At 36.6% G+C, this 18,422-nt stretch overlaps 1 protein-coding gene and 1 pseudogene across 1 annotated transcript; both read right to left on the bottom strand.

Annotated features, from left to right (window-relative positions):
* Positions 1-915: 915 nt before the first annotated feature.
* Positions 916-5,468, bottom strand: LOC143584026 (calmodulin-binding receptor-like cytoplasmic kinase 2). The gene is made up of 6 exons (XM_077066179.1): positions 5,189-5,468; positions 2,545-2,789; positions 2,248-2,416; positions 1,625-1,714; positions 1,223-1,524; positions 916-1,129 (listed from the first exon to the last, which is right to left on the bottom strand). Exons 1-6 carry the CDS (start codon positions 5,466-5,468, stop codon positions 923-925), a joined length of 1,293 nt encoding a protein of 430 aa, XP_076922294.1. The 3' UTR covers positions 916-922.
* Positions 5,469-9,398: 3,930 nt separating this feature from the next.
* Positions 9,399-18,109, bottom strand: LOC143584025 (ATP-dependent helicase BRM-like; annotated as a pseudogene).
* Between the last annotated feature and the right edge of the window lie 313 nt (positions 18,110-18,422).

Here is an 18,422-nt window from a genome sequence, read left to right as displayed (position 1 = left end):
CGTTATCTGTGAGATCCAACGGTTTTTATTGTAAGCTGACGTTATTATCGACAAGTTGACTCATTTCTTGGTTTTGATACTTTTGTATGCTACCTTTTATTAAAGTTTCAAATAACAAGTTAACAACTAATTAAATTGCTTGAATGATCTCCTTCTCATTGATAATATGTTTACATAGATACAAGATTGACAGCCAATCATCATATTCTATAGGAGATAATCTTTATAGATATTGATCTAAGTAATTGTTTTACATATATTCTAATTTCTATTATAATATACTGCTTACTCTAAAGGAGGAGGATAAGCCCAAACTAAGCGAATATTGATTTTGATATGTTTAGTACGTTGGTGTTGAACTGGATTTTCGGACATGTAGATAAAACTAATGCTATCGCAATAGACTAGAGATGTGCATACGGGACTATGGGTGGTTGACCTAACCCGAGAAGAACGCTTCTAATCCATTGTATTTCGGCCACGACATTAGCCACACCACGGTACTTGGATTCGGCACTAGAGCGAGAGATTATGGTTTGTTTCTTGGGGACTAAAAATCATATTCTCACCCAAGTAAATACATTAACGCAATATCCGCATGTTGATCGACAACCCTTGGACGTCCGATCAACATTGGTGTAGGATATAAGTAGAAAAGGGCTTCGTCGCATATCGTAGAATCCTTTCGAGTGCATTGATATGAGCCCGTACATGGTTTGTTGCACTGCGTAGGAAATATTCGGCAAGAAAATGAAGCGCCCTTGCCACACTGCGGTAATGTGCTAAATGGTAGACACAGATACCAAATGCCATTTTCACTTTTATGTATGATTATATACCTCAAACAAACATTCACAAAAAAAAAAAAAGAAGATGTTAATAAACACTTACATTATAATATGGTAGCCACAAAATAAAAATATCAAACCAACAACTCTTTATAATCTCTCCGTATATTCCACAAAACCTCAGCACATTTCCTCATCATGGGCCTGTTTTTTCTATGAGAGTTAACACAATGTAAAGCCAGTTCTAGAATCTTCTCGAGCGCCAAACCGTTCGCATCCGCCTTTTCAAGTTTCGGATCCAATACCGAAATCGCAGTACCGTCTGTAAACTTCTTCATAGCCTGTCATTCCCACAAACGGAATAAGAAGCACAAATCTTAACTAACTATCTCTATAAAAACCGAAAGGATATTTTTGTCATTTCACACACGTACCCATCTAGCCGTTACGCGCTCTTTAAGTTCACGGTTTGCTTCAATAGGCCTTCGGCCCGTAACTAGCTCCACAAGTAATATACCAAATGAATAAACATCACTCTTTTCTGTAAGTTGATATGTCCTCAGGTATTCAGGGTCTAAGTAGCCCGCGGTCCCTTTGACCTGAGTTGACACATGGGTTTGGCCCGATTCTGCATCTGCTGCTAACCGCGCAAAACCGAAGTCTGCAACTTTGGCTCGTAGCTTCTCGGTGAGCAGGATGTTTGAAGACTTGATATCCCTATGGATTATAGGGTGGTCTGTTTCCAAGTTACCATAATAAAAATCTCATGAAGTTTTAGTTGTATGGTACAATTTGTAAATGTGTTAAATGGTTAGGGTTAAGAAGATAAAGCGTACCTGTATACGTGTGCAGGTAAGTAATAGCATGCGCTACGTCTATAGCGATATCCAAACGAGAGGCAAGACTAAGAACACTGCCCTTGATACCTGCATTTGGTACATGGTTGTTACTTGAGGGACATTTTGACAAAAATGAAAGTTGAAGGACCGTCATTGCACATTAAAAGGTGTTTAATTTTTGTGGCAAAAATATGTTAAGAGACATAGTTACATATAGAATGGAGCTACGGCTGTGCAAACGAGCCAACTTTTGAGCTGAGCTGTAGACAAGCTGAATACGAGCTTAGTTTCTGCCTAAGGTCGTATTATTAATGGTCTTGCCCGGCTCAGATGGCTTATTGAACAGCCGTAACGAGACTTTTAAAAAAAAAACATCAATTTGGTCAGGTCAAAACAGGCTCTAACCAAAACAGACTCCTGTTGAATTAGTCGTTTGGAAAGAGCCCGTTTTGATCCGTCAAACAAACTATTTTAAAACATCCTGTTTTACCCAGACAAATTGATGTTTTTAAAAAACGGTGCATTTTGACCCAAACTTGTTCGGACCTGTCAGGGCGTCACCCGACCCGATAGCCCATTTTGACAGGATTACGTTTTATTTATGAATTTGGACAACTCACAATCTAAGTGTTCCCGAAGTGTTCCATTCGACACGTATTCAACAACAATGATTCTTTCATCCCCGTGCTGCAAGTACCCGTAACACTTCACTAGATTCAAATGTTCCACCTTCGATAACGCCTGGATTTCGCTCTGGAACTCTCCTCCTAGGTTCTTGTCATACATACTCTACACAAAAAGTCAAAGTTAAGCAACATGTTAGTAAACCAGACAAATGGTCAAAATATAATATATGGCAGTGTAGCCTCTTCAAATGATGATCTAAATGGTTTGTGCAATAGATATAGGTGACAGACCTTTTTGGCCCGTTTGACCGCGACAAGGGTTCCATCTTGAAGTTGACCTTTATAGACCGTCCCGAATCCACCTTTTCCAACTTTAAGGGCTGGGGAGAAGTTCTTTGTTGCCTGATTTATTTCCTGCATAGTGAACTTAACACTTCCGGGCTCTTTCATGTGAGTAGAATCGTTTCGGGTTCCATATATGTCACGGATTGTGCCTCGCTTCCTTCCATCGGTGGAGTCAGATGCCCCGGAAAAATCTGTCAAGGTAAACATGTTAACACTTTGTTCTCAATGGAACAGTATGCCCTTAAAATACAAGAACATGATTTCATTTCATATATGATTTCAAAATTTCACATCGATCATATAATATCTACGGGTGTACATCGTGTCGGGTTGAACCATTCAATGCAACACAACCCATATATTTATTTGTTTAGAAAACATCAACCTTAACATGTACACACTTAAATTTGTGTTCCCATTTAACTCATTAATCTAAATGTGTCAAACAGGTTGGCAGGTTGGCAGATGACGGGTAATAATAATCAAGTTGTAAGCATGACAATTTGGTTGATGGCTTGTGAAAAAAATGGGATAAGCGGGCTAACAATCGATGTGATAACCCAAAACCTAATTACTTTCACGTCAAAAATTACCATCCATTATAAATACCATAATATCATACTTTTGTCTTCTTTTAAACACTAAAAATATCATGTTTATCAACCCCATACGAATAAAATAAAGCTACTCAGCCTCTTTTTTTAGTAAATAACAAAGAGAAAAATAACATTGATAGTATAAAGTATAAACCATCTCAATGCATAATTGTCTCTTTATTTATTCCTGTGAAACAAACTATAAATAACTCATATTACTTTATTTGTCATAAGATGATTAAATATGATTTATTTTGTGTTCACAAAAAGTAATTAGTATATAAGAATTTAGATGGTGTTTGATTAGTAAAAATGATTGGTAATAGGTAATGACTTAAAAGTAAAAATGATTAGTAAAAATGATTGGTAATAGGTATTGACTTAAAAGAAAAGAAAGAGAATGCGTGATTAGTCAAAACAAGTTTTTTTATATGCTATGATTAGAACTAAATTTAGTAATTTAAAATTGAAGAAACATATTTTTTTTATATACTATGACAAAATTTAGTATTTTAAAATTGAAGAAACAGAGAGGCAGGTAGGGGATGGGAAGTTTTTCTCATTCAATATGTGTAGCCCTATCTGTTATTGGTTTTTAATTTGGAAATTTATAAATGTTGGCCCATCTCCCACTTGATTTTGTGATAAGGCAACTTGTGAGCAGTTGGTGCAAATGTGCAATATACCACCGATCTATGCGCTCTAGGTGAAAAATCTTTTGAAGACCCATCTCAATGCAAAGGTGCATGAAGCTAAACGACGAGCTACCCAAGCAATCGTTCTCACCGCATGTTGGTCCATTTTGAAGGCAAAGAATGACACCACGTTCAAGAATGCGTGAGCATCGTTTAATAGACACAAGGAAGATATTTAACACCTTGTGTCCCTATGGGTAAATAGGGGGGAGATCTTAGAACTAGATTGGGATAAATATGTTTATTTTCATTTTGAGTATTTTATTTTGTAAGTGGGTGACCAGATAGCACTCGGGGTTGTTTGGTTGGCTAGCTTCTTGTTAGCCCTCTCTTATTTTAATGAAATTGACCGTTCAAAAAAAAAAATCTCACACTTGATTAGACTGCAGAACCCAAGCAAAAATCAAATACGAACACGAAATCTGATTATAAAACTCACAGTTGGAAAACACGTACTAAAACCATTTGTCCTATAACACTATTCATTCAAACTAAACAAAAACTCAACCAAAGCAAACTCAAATTCCTAACTTCTAGACTAGCAAAAATATCATATGAACTGCACAAATAATTTTAAGGGTTTAAATCAAATACAAATTACTTCTAACGTGATAAACGTACAAATAACTAGAATAATTATGTTACCATTAGATTATTAGATAGTAATTATTTTTATACTATAACTTTTTAAACTAGAGTAATTATTATTACACTATTTTATTTTTTATAACATAATTACTCTAGTTTAAAATTATAATTACTTTAGTTATTTATATATTTAATATGTTAAATTTATTTATATTGGATCTCGTCATCTCATCTCTAATTTTAAACATTCAAACTATTAGTTAAATCCTAATTAATTAAACTTTTAATAAATATCTCTTCAACTTTCACTTAAAAAAAAAACATCCACCAACGTTGTTGATGACCCATTTCAGACTTCCAAAAAATAAGGTCACATTTTAATCGTCTCATATATTACAGCTAATGTAAAATTTTAATCGTCTCATATATTACAGCTAATGTAAAATGGCCAACTAAATTATATACTTTAAATAATTCTTTAGTTAAAAAAAGAAATATCACAATCGTTTGTTTGAATTCCGAGTCTACCGGGTTTTAGTCCCACCATATGTAACGCAAGAGAATTCTCAACACTCTCAATTGGCAGTCAGTTTCCTGGTGAACGCCACCTGGCTAAAACAATATAGTCTGACTAGAGCTCGGCAATGGCTTACACACAAGAAAGTCGCCGTTCAAAAAAAAAAAAAAAGAAAAGAAAAAACAATTAATCACCTGACGTTGAACTGAACGTATCTGAATTCCCAGCACCGTACCCGGAGTAGCTATTATGATGACGTGCATACTCCTCCGGCGGCGTAAAACACGCCACAAAAACTCCGGCAACGGATCTCGCAACAGATTTTACTCGGCTCCGGCCATGAGAATTAGTTGATTTAGAAGAGTAGGTGGAAACAGAATAAGAGCTCGGTGACGGTGATGAAGGAGGATAACTACTGAACCGATCAGGTGTACGGACGATGTCGGAGCTGTTATCTTTCCGGCGGCCGTACATGGCGGTAGAGAGAGAGAAATGGCGGGGAGGAGTGAGAGAAAGTGTGGAAGACTTTGAATTTTATTTATTATTATGTGAAGGTGGGCTGGTGGTGGTGGTAGTGGTACTAACGTGCGCCTGTGGGTAAAAGCTGACGTCATGTGCCAGCTGGATGTGTGCCACTTGGCATTTATTGCGTGTTATCTGGCATATGTCTAAATAGTAAATATCCCATGCTAAATCTAATTTTGAGAGAATGTCTAATAGTCGGCTTAAATTGTTGGTGACTCTACAATGGAAGAATGTGATTTTTGCGATTACAGATTGATTCTGAGAACATTTAAGTTTTATTACCGGTATTGGGTCTTTGGATGAGTGAGTTTTCCTGGAATTAGAGAAAACTTGAAGGCGTCTAAACAGTGGCGAAGCTTGGGCCAAGTCATATGGGTGACCGAAGCCATTGAGGGGTGACTGGACTTCATATTAAAAATTTTTTTTGGACATAATTGCGAAAATTTAGCCTACGAAGCGAAAAAAATGGCGTGGACCGGGGACGCCCCCGCCCCCTTTAAAGCTTTAATGGCTCCGTAAGACTGAGTTGAGTTAACTGGCGGTAGACTTTTACCATTATGCCACCCTGCAAAGTATATAGATAATTATCTGTTTGTTGACTGTTTAAAAAAAAATCTTGGTATAACTTGTATATAATTAAATAAAGCGGGAATTTAAAAATAAACAACTCTACATTGACTACAACTCATCTTTACTTCGATTATTTTAATTCTTTGTTGAATATATTTATTATATTAACAACACAAGGTATGCTAGGCTTATACTCTAATATTAACTTTAGATTGGCCACACTAAAAACAAATGTAGATGTGTTGTCTTTGACTAGTTAAAAACGTAAGGTAATGTCCTTATTATTTTGGTGGGATGGTAGGATAGTTTAGGTATAAAATAAAAGGTCAAAAGTTTAATCCTTATTGAATGTAACATTTAGTAGTTAAAAAGAATATAAGGCAATAACATGCAATTTGAGCCTTGAGGAGCATAAAATGAGCCCATCATAATCCATATCATGCGTGTGTGCGGTTATCTTTCGATAAGACCTTTCATATAAAAATTACGTAGATAGTAAGTCATCACAACTAGACTTCGACATTACTAATGGGCTGTTTGGTAACCTGTTAATGAGTCCATTAAAAAGTATCTTTAAATCAGTTAGAGGTGGAATGTGCTTGGTTTACTACAAAAACATATCTTAATGGTTAAGTTTTAAAGAAATGTTGAATGATTCAAATGATATTTTTTAATCAGCTAAGCATATTAATGATTCAGCACAAGATTATCAAACAACCCGAACTTATGAACTCTTTCATTCCCTATGACGATGCATGTGCGTCTTAAATGCAAAGTGTATCCCTCTTCAACTAAACACAAAAATATATTACCTCAATTTAGACAACCACAATATGAACATTTCTTAAAATAGTGCTAGGAGTCTAGGACAATGGAGATGAAGTGTTCTAATCAAATTTTAATGCTTTAATGCTAGTTTCCCAATTGTGATGGTCCCCCACCCACACACTACCCTCTCCCTCTCAACACTCATATGAACACTTTTCATCATTAATATCAATTAATGGCTTTTAAGCAATATCAATTAATGGCTACACTATTCCATGTCTAATTAACATCTAAAGGGTCATTTTCATGCCATCATATAGCTTCCAACTCAAGTGGTTGTTTGGACTTTGAATCACCTATTAAAATTGTTGTTGATATTTTAAATAATCAAATATAACTGTTTAGATATACAATCTTAAACACCCTCAAAAGTAAATCTTATAACTAGTTAAACCCTAATAAAAGAGTTAACAATTTGGTAAATAATCAACAAATATTTGGTGACAACCAAAGACTTAGTGGTTGATGGAGTCACAATCAAAGTTGGTAATTTTGGAGATTCTTACATGCCACTTCAATAGATGAAATTTTGGTTACCACATCATAGTCAAAAGAAAGAGAAAGGTGCCCAAATGATAGTGCATTGAGGAGTTGTACAGTATAATATAACAATGCATTATGGAAGAATGGTATAACCGAATTACAATACTTAACGGAAAGTTAAGACACTTAAGTGTCTTTATCATTGATTCATTAGTGATATACTGCTTAATCTTTAAGCCAAGGCAAACATCAATTGGGAGGGTAAAAAATGTTAATAATAAAAAGCAGAAGTTATTAGCATTTTAATTATCATATTTAAATGGTATATGTGTATGTGTATATACGTGAATGACGTGCATATTGTCAATGACTATGTTTGGATGAAAACGATGGGGTGAGATGGGAGGGCTCTAGCCCTTACTAACCTTCAACACTACAGCACTGGATACGAAGTTATGTTATGATAATCAAGTTAAGTAATTAAAATAGAACAGAGGTGAATAATGAAACTTGCTATTATCAATGTTTACATGCAAGAATAATTATATGACATATATTTATTTATATGTGCCGTTATAATTATTAACATTATATTAGATTAAATTATTAAAATATCTTATTATATGTTAGCTTGGTAATTATTGATGGATTATATTACCCATACTAGCCATAAAGGTTTTCCTCTTTGTGGTATATAAAGAGAAATTAAATTAACATCAATAACCTAATCACACAAAAATGCATTGTTTTCGTGTTCCTCTCTCCCTCTCTCTCCCTCCATAATCGGTTCATCAAGAAACCATAAACCTCATCTTTAACTATACATTCTAAAAAAGAACTCGATCAAGCTGACAATCATGTTGTCTGCATCCTTATCTGTTGTGGTTACTACTCATCTTGTAACAGATTCACATGTTTATTATTATTCATGTTCTCAATTACTTATATGAAGAACTGATCAGCATTACATCGATGAATTGTTATACCCTACGAACCGACGCGTCGTTCAATCAGAACCAACATAACCCTAGACGAAAATATGTATACTTGACCCTTGCACAACTATTTAATGCATACAGGCTCCAAATATACTTTCCAACGATAACACTAAAACCCTATATAGCTTAATCATAAACTAGCGGATTCATTCTTTGAACAACTTAATAGAGGTAAACGAGCTAGAAAACAACCCAATTTTGCTAAAAGAGCAAGCCAATAGTTAATTGGTAAAAACTCTTGATGTGATGGATTATGTGACAAACATATTGATTGAATGGGAGTTTTGGAGAGGCATAAATAGGTGCGTTTAATCTGACATTTCGTTCATTTATTCGTACAGTACAATTTAACGTAACAAGTTAAAATTTTGTTGGCAAACCGTTGGTCTTCATTATAATAGCTTTTTTAATACAATAAAAAAAAACTTAAAAAACCAAAGTGAATGCATTTTTCTAAATGCTTTTATCTATCAAGATTAGAAATGCTTTAACTACAAAATACAAATGTTCCTCATACTTTACAATAAAATACAAATGATTTTATTGTTAAGTGCAAACAAAAAATATCGATCATCTCCCACTAAGAATTATCAGGATCGAAAAAAAAAAAAAAACCCTTCAAGAATGTATAAAACCAAATATTTATACTTAGTAATTATAAAAGAAAATATATAATAAATAGTATTATTCAAGATTTTAGAAAAATAAAAGTATTAAAAGTTTACCAGGATATTTAATATTCCAAGTAGGTTTCAAAGTGGGTTTAAGATCAGGTTTTTGGTACGATACTAACAGTAATTTTTAATTATATAATATCAACGATTATACCAGTAAATCATTGCATATTAAGTTCAAGAGTTCACTGAACACTAAGATCTTCCAACAAACAAAAACAAGTTTGTATTATCAACACTACGCCTTTATGCATGGTCACTCGTCCTATATGCTTCAACAGCGGTACTTGACACAATCGATTACACAAACCATATGCTAGCTACTTTCATTGTTGATTCGGCCTTCTTCTCCCTACATCTGTCCTCAATTTCTTAACAGGGTTAGCCCAACCAACGCTAGCACCACCCCCACTTCCCTGTTGACCAACCGTTTGACTTTGACTTGGCCTACTTTGACCCGGGCTCCTAATCCCACGCCCAACAGGCGAGACAGGACCAGCTCTATCTTTCCTTTTCTTCTTGCAGGTAACAAGATCACCTGGATGGGAAAGCGGTCTAGATTCTTCCTGACCATGAGACGGGCCCACACCCCCACTGCTGGTGTTCCCGAACCGTGTTTCCCTAGCAGGGAGAGACCCACGAGAAAGTGGTCTCGAGGGGCGGCTTGGTTCAGGCTCTGGGTCATTCGTCTGTTTTGGTCGCTTGGTTTGACCAATGGGTTGTAGCCCTCTAGAAGATGAGGAAGCCATCGGCCCTCTAGGAGATGAGGAAGCCATCGGACCCGAGAAAGTGAGTGCACTCCGGGCTTCGCGGAAGTCGGTGTCGGGAAATGCAATTTTCATTATGTCGAAAAATAGATCGTGCACCTTCCTTGCTTCAGACCTCACCTGTCCATCAAAATTATTATTGTATATATTTTTTTGTTTTTGTATATCATAAATTAATTACAAAATTTAAAGGTTATAATACCTCGTGTGAAAATCCGAAGTACTGCATTCCGTTTTTTAACATAAGTTGCACGTCAGCAATGAGATCAGTAACTCCATCGTACTCCAGTCGGTCAACTCGCAGCTCAATCTTTCTTAGATCAAGGCTATTTCCAGAACTGCCCCTGGGATTATCGGTTCTCTTCCATAAATCAGTTAGCAATGGAATAATCTGTTGGCCTTCTTTGTCAATTCATCTCTGGATCTTTGTGATTACATTTTTGCACTGCAAAGTAAGTAAATTAATAAAGATTTCACCAATAGCATAAATAAATCAAACAATTTAATTAAATAACAATAACTCATATTAATTACAAACGCACCCTTCTTTGGATCGCCTCAGTCATCATGGTCCCACCAAAAGATCCACTTCCTTTCTTTGCGTTAGAGTTTTCAGAAGGACCAGATATGGGATTTGTTCTTGTAGGCTGCCCAGAAATTTTCCGGGCGGGGGGAGTTTGTTTAGCCTTCACTGAGGAGCTGCTTTGTTCATTCTTGTAAGCATTATTCTCTCGAACCAACTTTCGGTCAGCTTGAAAAGGCATGTGAGAGGACTGACCACGAAGGAGAGAAGACCGATCAACAGATTTGTTATCAACCCTCGTTGCAGCAGGCTGCGGTCGAACACGAATACTGCATTTGCGCTTTAACTTTGGTTGCACAACCAATGCAGAAAGTGACCCGAATTTCTTGGAAGAAATTGAAGGAATTGTCACTGGAGTTGATCGTTTACTATCTGAAGATGATCCTGATGAACCCGGTTCTTGAAGCACATTATTTTGTCTTGAAGCAGGAATAATATCATCTTCTTCAGATTGACTTTGGTCAACTACGGGTGCAGTTTCATCATCATCATCATCATTATCAGAGTCTGCAGCTTCTTGTTCTTCTTCTTGTTCTTGTTCTTCTTCATCTTCTTCTGCTGCATCTACAATCTCTTCAGATGAAGCTTCATAGAGATCTGTGTCGTCCAGCTCAGCATAATTCAAAAACTTCTTTCCTTTAAGCCGGGCCCTTCTAACATCTGAACCCATTTCACTTGATTCCACACCAACGTTATCAGTAAATAAAGTGTTCTTCAGGGGCTTTTTGGACATTCTAGCAATAGTAGAGTTGACTTCTCGAGTACCAGCACGGAGCCATTTAGGAACTTGATCGTATCGCGTCATCTCATCCGTCCAATCAAATTCTTCATCCATTTGATCAAAAATCTCAACTTCTTCTTCACTTCTAGCAATCATTCGATTCACTTCTTGAAGTGACGGGACATCATGAACCGTTTCTTGATACCTTTCTTCATCACGTAACAATGATTCCAAAGTTGATCGTCTTTCTTCATGCGTGGTTCTTTGGTCAAACCTTCCAACATTTATGACCTCATCAGCCATCTCAATCTTATATTGTTGAATATTATTTCTTATCAAACTTTCGATAGATCCTATGTAACGATCTTTACCAGCCAGGTCATCATCCGAATCAACATTACCTCCGTTCCTAAAATTATCCTCTTTTTGATGACTAGAAACTTGGTCAGCCACGGCTTCCATGTAAATAACTTTGACTTCCCGTGTTTGACCAATACGATGAGCTCTCGCAACGGCTTGTTCCTCATTTTGAGGGTTTGCATCAGGATCGTATATTATAACCGTGTCAGCTGTTTGAAGATTTAAACCTCGTCCAGCTGCACGAATGCTGAGTAAAAAAACGAAACAATCAGTATCCGGGCTGTTAAAGTCAACAATTGCTGACTCACGTTCTTCCAAGCTCGTTGTACCATCGATTCTTCGGTAAACAAGTCGGCGCCACTGTAAATATTCCTCTAAAATATCTAGAAGCTTTGTCATTGTACTAAACAAAAGCACACGATGCCCAGTTCTTTGAAGCTTTACTAGGATTCTATCAAGAACCCATAACTTGCCACATGATTTAACAAGGAATTCTTTTGATAGATCGTTAAAAAACGGGTAAGTAAGCAAAGGATGGTTACACGTTTTCCGAAGCTCCACGATTTTATTCTTCAATGGCTTGAATGTCTTGGCTTGGTATATTGAGCTTTTTTGTACCTTCCGTTTCTCGTCTTCCGGGTCAACCCGAATCGTACCAGTTGCTTTGATCCAATCATATATCACACCTTGGATAGCTGACATTTTACATCTTAATATGATGGAGATCTGCAATTATAATTTATTAAGGTCAGACTCAAGGTACAGATTAAAAAAGTTGGCCTGTAAGTGAACCAAACAAAGTTTTCGTTCATTTAGCTTTAATGCAACATATGATCAAAAATGAACAATTAAACGAACAAAATTTTCTTGTTCGTGTTCGTTCGTTAAAAAAAAGAACGTGTTCGTGTTCATTTATGTTCGTTCATTAACAGTATAAACGAACGGTTTATGAACGTAAACAAACAAACACAAGTTAACATTAATGGACAAACATAACCGAGCTAAAACAATTTAAATGTAAATGTGAACAACAATGTGTTTGGGCCAAAAAAGTTACTATAACTAGACTAAATTGTAACAGGCCTAAAAAATTTAAATAAATATATAACGAACTTAAATAAACATAAACTAACAAACATAAAAGATCGTAAGTAAACGAACGAGCACACACATATTCAAATGAACGAACGTTCACAAACATAAACAAACGAATGAGACATGTGTTCATGTTCGTTCGTTTAGCTAAACGAACAAAGTTTTTAGTTCAAGTTCGTCTGTTTATTAAACAAGTGAACATAAACCAACTCCTGCCAAACGGTTCAAGAATGGGTCACTGAACGTTTGGTTCATTTACAGGCCTAATCGGGTAAAAAAGGTTCTTTTAACGCGTTGCGTTAGTCTGGGTTGACCCGAAACACTTTTTGACCTGTTTCCTTTTAAACCAAGTTTTTTTTTCTCATTTTACTATCTTCACCAATTAACACAACACGAATCGACCCACTGATAACTAAAGAGATCGAATAAGACTGATAACCTTTGGAGGAAGTGAGCCTTCAACATCTTCAACACGACGCCTAAGCATAAAAGGCTCCAAGATTTGATGAAGTCGATGTATAATAATAACTTTTTTCTCGGTTTCGAGCCAATCATCTTCAGCATTGTGAGCACCGTCCTTTTGAAAAGGCTGTGAAAACCAATCATGAAACACTTTTCGGTTGTCAAACACATCTGGAAGTAATAGATTTAACAATGACCAGAGCTCTTTAAGATCATTCTGCAAAAAAATGAAAATAGAAAACAACACTTGCCAACTCAGCATATGCAGTTAAAATGTAAAAACTGTAAAAGACGAGTGATTAAGAGACCTGTAAGGGGGTCCCAGTGAGAAGAAGCCGCCTTTGGCATCAATATTTATCAAGATCACGGGCTAAAACCGAATCTCGGTCTTTCATTCTTTGTGCTTCATCAATAACTATATATTTCCAGTCAACTCTAGAAAGTTTTGATTTATCAAACATGACAAATTCATAGGTTGTCACAAGTACATTAAATTTCAAACGGCGAACCTCCTAGCATCATAGAAAAAAAACATGGGATCACTTAAATGTTATAACAACAGGAAAACGAAGAAAAAGGGGAATTCTTACCTGAGTAAACAATTTTGTCCGTTGATCTTTGTTACCAACATAATAAATGCAAGACACGTTTGGCAACCAATTACGCAACTCACTCTGCAGAAATAAGTTAGTTAGACAAGAATGCAAAATGAAACATTAACAGGGGCATAATTAAGGTTAACCAACCTTCCAGTTAACCAGAACTGCGTTTGGAACAATTATAAGATGTGGGCCATAATTACTTTTGTACTCCATCAGATAAGCAATCAAAGCCATAACCTGTGACGGAAGAAAATAAGATTTGGTTGCCAGGTGGACAGATAGAATTACAGGCAAGTGTAGTGTAGCTTACCTGGACAGTTTTCCCAAGGCCCATTTCATCAGCCAATATACCATTCAACTTATTGTTATACAATGAAAGCATCCACTGCAATCCAACCTGTAAAACCCATAAGCTAATAAGAATATTTCTTCATCATTGACCAAATTATAAAATAAGCACTTAACATAAATAAAGCAACATACAAGTTGATAGTCACGTAGAGTTCCTTTCCTTAGCATTGAGGGCTGTCGTGTGACTCTTTCACTGACAGCATGTGCAAGAGTATAATATCTGTAGACAACCAATAAGAAGAAAGATTAAATAAAAGAATTTATCATTTATAATCATGGATCTCCTAAAGGCCACATTGTAAAATTTCAAAAACTAGAAATAGTTATTCGAAGATTACTTGCTAACAGATGAACTATCTTGAGGTGCGTTCATTTCAGAGAAACGGTTTCTTATTAATACTTCTTCTCTCGCACGAGATGCGGCAGCTCTTACCTCTTCTTCGGATAGACCCTTTTATAACAAAGTGACATCATTTATGTGAGACAAGAATAAATAAATATGACATGCAGAATCATTTTCATGTTATGAATCCCGTACCTGAGCTCTTGCAACTGCAGCTGCAGCATTTGTAGCCTCCTCAGCCTCCTGTTGATTCTTGGCAGCTGTAAGTTTGCCACCAAGTTTATTAAGATACTCTTCAGTCTGAGATAAAAACGAGGATAAAACCTCGTATCTCTCAGCAGCCTCACTGGGCACACTATTTTGTTGCTCTAGAAGAATCTCTCTATACCTCTCAACATCATTATTCTTCAAAGCTTCCATTCTTTTACTTAGATCATCATCTTCGTTCCAGAATTCCCTCAACATCTTCTCATGATACTTAGCAACACCCTTGTTACGTGAAGTCCGTGCATCACGAATAGCCCAGTGAGATTCTAGAAGCTTCTTACGCCACTGAAAAATAGATTTCAACTGGTTCTTTCTAATGATTCTTTGAGCAGCTTGTACTTGTCTGTTAAGATCCAGTCGTTGGCGTTCACATAACCGAATAAATTTCCTATATGGTCTATCTGGCATAGCCATTATTTGTTGTTGTTGTTGATCAACTTCTTCTCTCACACGCGTTTGTACATCTTGTAAGAGAAGTTTCTTTTCTTCAATCTGTAACTTTATAACAAGATCCTGGCCTTATCCTTTTTCTCTCCAAATTTACAGCTAGTAAACTGTTAATCTTTTTTAAACTCTTGTTTTTCTTTTTGTTAATCATGTCTATGCCTTCGTCAATAACAAGATCTTTCACATCATATGCTAGCGTTAGATTGTTATTGTTATTGAGCATCATACTTGATCCAAAAGAATCATGCTTCCGAGTGAAAAAAGGAAAGTCAAACAATGGGCCATGGTACTTTCTAGAAGGACCTGGATCTTTTGTTTGAGTTGTATCTCCTGATTGTGAGACAACAGCTTTACCTTTGTCTGTGGGACCCTCACCTACATGAGAAGTTTTCGGAATCCCATGTTCTACCTCATGTTCCTGTTTGGTAGGAAGTGCAGGATTTCTCAGCTCTTCTTTTGCAGGGAGAGAAACTGATGGAGTTTCATTGACTACAGTTGTACTTTGTGCATTAGCTGTGGAGCCCGCAGTTTCTTTCTCCTTGTGCACTTCTCTTTTCGGAAAATTCATCACAGCTTGAGCATCCTTGTTATTGGAACCCGTAAGATTTCTACCAGTAGGGGCAGTAATCTGCTGCAGCTGCAGCTCAAATGGAGGCGGCACAATAGCTTGAAGTAGTTCACGAGGCAGAGTTTTCTCTCCTTTCTGTCATCAAGTCAAATAAAAAAGTCAACAAAAGATGAATAATATGACATATACAAAACTAGTATATATGATTAAAAACTATACAAATTCTGCAAACCTTTATACGCCTAAAAGCAAGAATTTGGGCTTTAAGAACATGAAATTGCTGTTTTGTAAAGCCTGGGGGTAGTTTTTGTACTTTCTGAGATGTTAAAGGGTTATCCATTTGCTGTCTAGCAGGCTGTATTTGCAACGACTCTGGGGCAGTTACCATGTTTTTGCTAAAATGATCTGAATTCTGGCTCATGTTAGCAAGTGACTGTGGGGGCGGCATAGATTGCCTAGGTGCCATCTGATTCTCCCTCCCTTGAATAGGGAACTGTTGACCTTGACCACCACTAGAAGTGTTGACCAAGGGGGAATTTTGGGTTGAACCCAGATGACCAGGTGACATTGCCTGCCTTGCTTTTGTAGAGCCCGAATGGCCCGACACGTCACTATGGGGAGAACTTGCATTCGCCACTTGTGGAGAATGTGGGCCCGTGTTGCTTTCATTGACCTTTTGTTGACCAAACATCCTAGACTGCATAATCGGCATTATTTGTGCCATCAAATTAGCATTTTCAGGACGTGAAAGATCAATGTTACGCTCGAGAGCCAAAGCCTGCATTGCCTGCATTTGGGCAGCCATTGCCGCCTGGCTGTTTCCCATATTATTGATGCCCTGTTGACCTTGTGAGACTTGCATTTGTCCCATATTACTCCCTGGTATCATCTGGCCAAACGATGCTGGCATGCCAAAATGCTTCTGAATTTGATTTTGACTTTGACTAGAAACCGCCTGCTGGGCTTGCATACCCGGTGATGACTTTTGTTGGGCTTGTTGAGCATATTGCATATATGCCAGTTGCATCGGGCTCATGTGCTGATCAAAACCATGCCTTGTATTTTGTCCATCTTGACCATGCTGCTGCTGCATTTGTTGCATAGAGCCTGAACCCAATCCCGATACTCCTTGCCTGATTCCAGCTTGATACGCTAGCATAGCTTCTCTCCCTTCAGGGTTTCTAAGTAACTGTTGTTGCAATAACTGCATAAACAATGTACACAAAATTCACTTTCAAACTTTCAACAGAACCACATAACTGTTTCAAACAAGATATAACTGCATAACCAACATACACACACACATCAAAACTTAACCTAGTTCAAAAGAATGGAATTAAAACCAATGATGAATACTGAAAAGACATACAAATAGGACTTAATGGTCCTGAGTGAAACATTCGACGAACTGTTCGTGAACCATTAGTAGGGAAGTTTGTTTATGTTCGTTCAGTTGATAGATGAACGAACATTAACAAAAAACTTCGTTCAATTTAACTAAATGAGGGAACACGAACAGAGGCGACGTTAATTCAATTGTGTTCGTGAACACTCAATAATGTGTTTGTTTATGCTCATTTACGTCTGTTTAGTGTTCGTTAACGTTCGATAACGTTTGTAAATGACTTTTCTGATTTTATCATATAAAACAAAAATATATGCGAGTATTAAGTCAACAAATTTATATGCAAATTAACATATGAATATCAAGTTATCAACATTCAAAAAAACACAACAGTTTGCTTGTCCGTTGAAAGCGAAAGCTTAGGGACGAACATGAACAAGGCCTCGTTCGCTTCAGTTCGGTTCATTTACAGCCCTATTCAGCAAGTATAAACAAATCTAACACATGAATAAACAAGTTGCAACAACTGACACCTTCAACACAAAAACTGAAAAACACAACTGTTTCAAATAAGATATAAATGCATAACCAGCATACACACACACACATCAAAACTTAACCTAATTCAAAAGGCACACAAACAGCACTTAATAGTCCCCGTGTCAAACTCAAAATCATTTTCAGTGTAAACAAATCTTAACATAAATAAATCACTTTCAGTTGCAACAAACTGACACGTCATGTGAGCTGTCAGCAGTTCATTTATGCGGCCAATTGACTAAATCTGAATAATAATAATAATAATAGTAATAATAAATAACAACAACAATAATAATATCAGTGACTCCAAAACCCTAACCTGCATTTGCTGCTGCTGCTGTTGATGCTTCACCGGATCAAACCGACGAAGACGACGGCGATGCGGACGCCGACGGCGGTCCTCCACCGCCAGATTGCATTTATAAACCTTCTATATTTAAAATTAAAAACCGTTGTGGTTCAATCAGCTTAACAACGACAATTTCGGATGAATTTGTAATACTTTTTGGTGCGAATCGGACGGTGTGGGGCCAGATGTTGATGACGGCGATCGGCCGAAGTTAACGGAGGAATGATTAGAGTTGAGGTGGGTGAGTTGAGTAGAGGCTATATTCGATAAGATTTCTAAATACAACTTTTGCTATTTGAGTTTTTATTTTGATTTTATTATCTAAGTAAATAGCAAGTAAGAAAGGTAAAAACTAAAAAGTAGTGAACTAATGACTCTTGCATGTAGGTTGGTAAATGAGCAGGTGTGTTCAGGTAATCGGGTCAGATATCACACCTAATATCATACTTGAATATCTGTTTATATATGCCAAGATTTGTAAAATCTCACCCATGTCTAAAACTAATAATATATATATAATAAACTTATAATAGAAAACCGTTACACTTGA

The sequence above is a fragment of the Bidens hawaiensis genome, unplaced genomic scaffold (genome assembly GCF_021521415.1).
Source record: "Bidens hawaiensis isolate Kalapana, Puna unplaced genomic scaffold, B.hawaiensis_p1.1 tig00032772_1, whole genome shotgun sequence".
In the NCBI taxonomy this organism is placed as follows: domain Eukaryota; kingdom Viridiplantae; phylum Streptophyta; class Magnoliopsida; order Asterales; family Asteraceae; genus Bidens; species Bidens hawaiensis.
The sequence above is the reverse complement of the archived record's forward strand: the minus strand, read 5'-3'. Positions and strand labels throughout refer to the sequence as shown.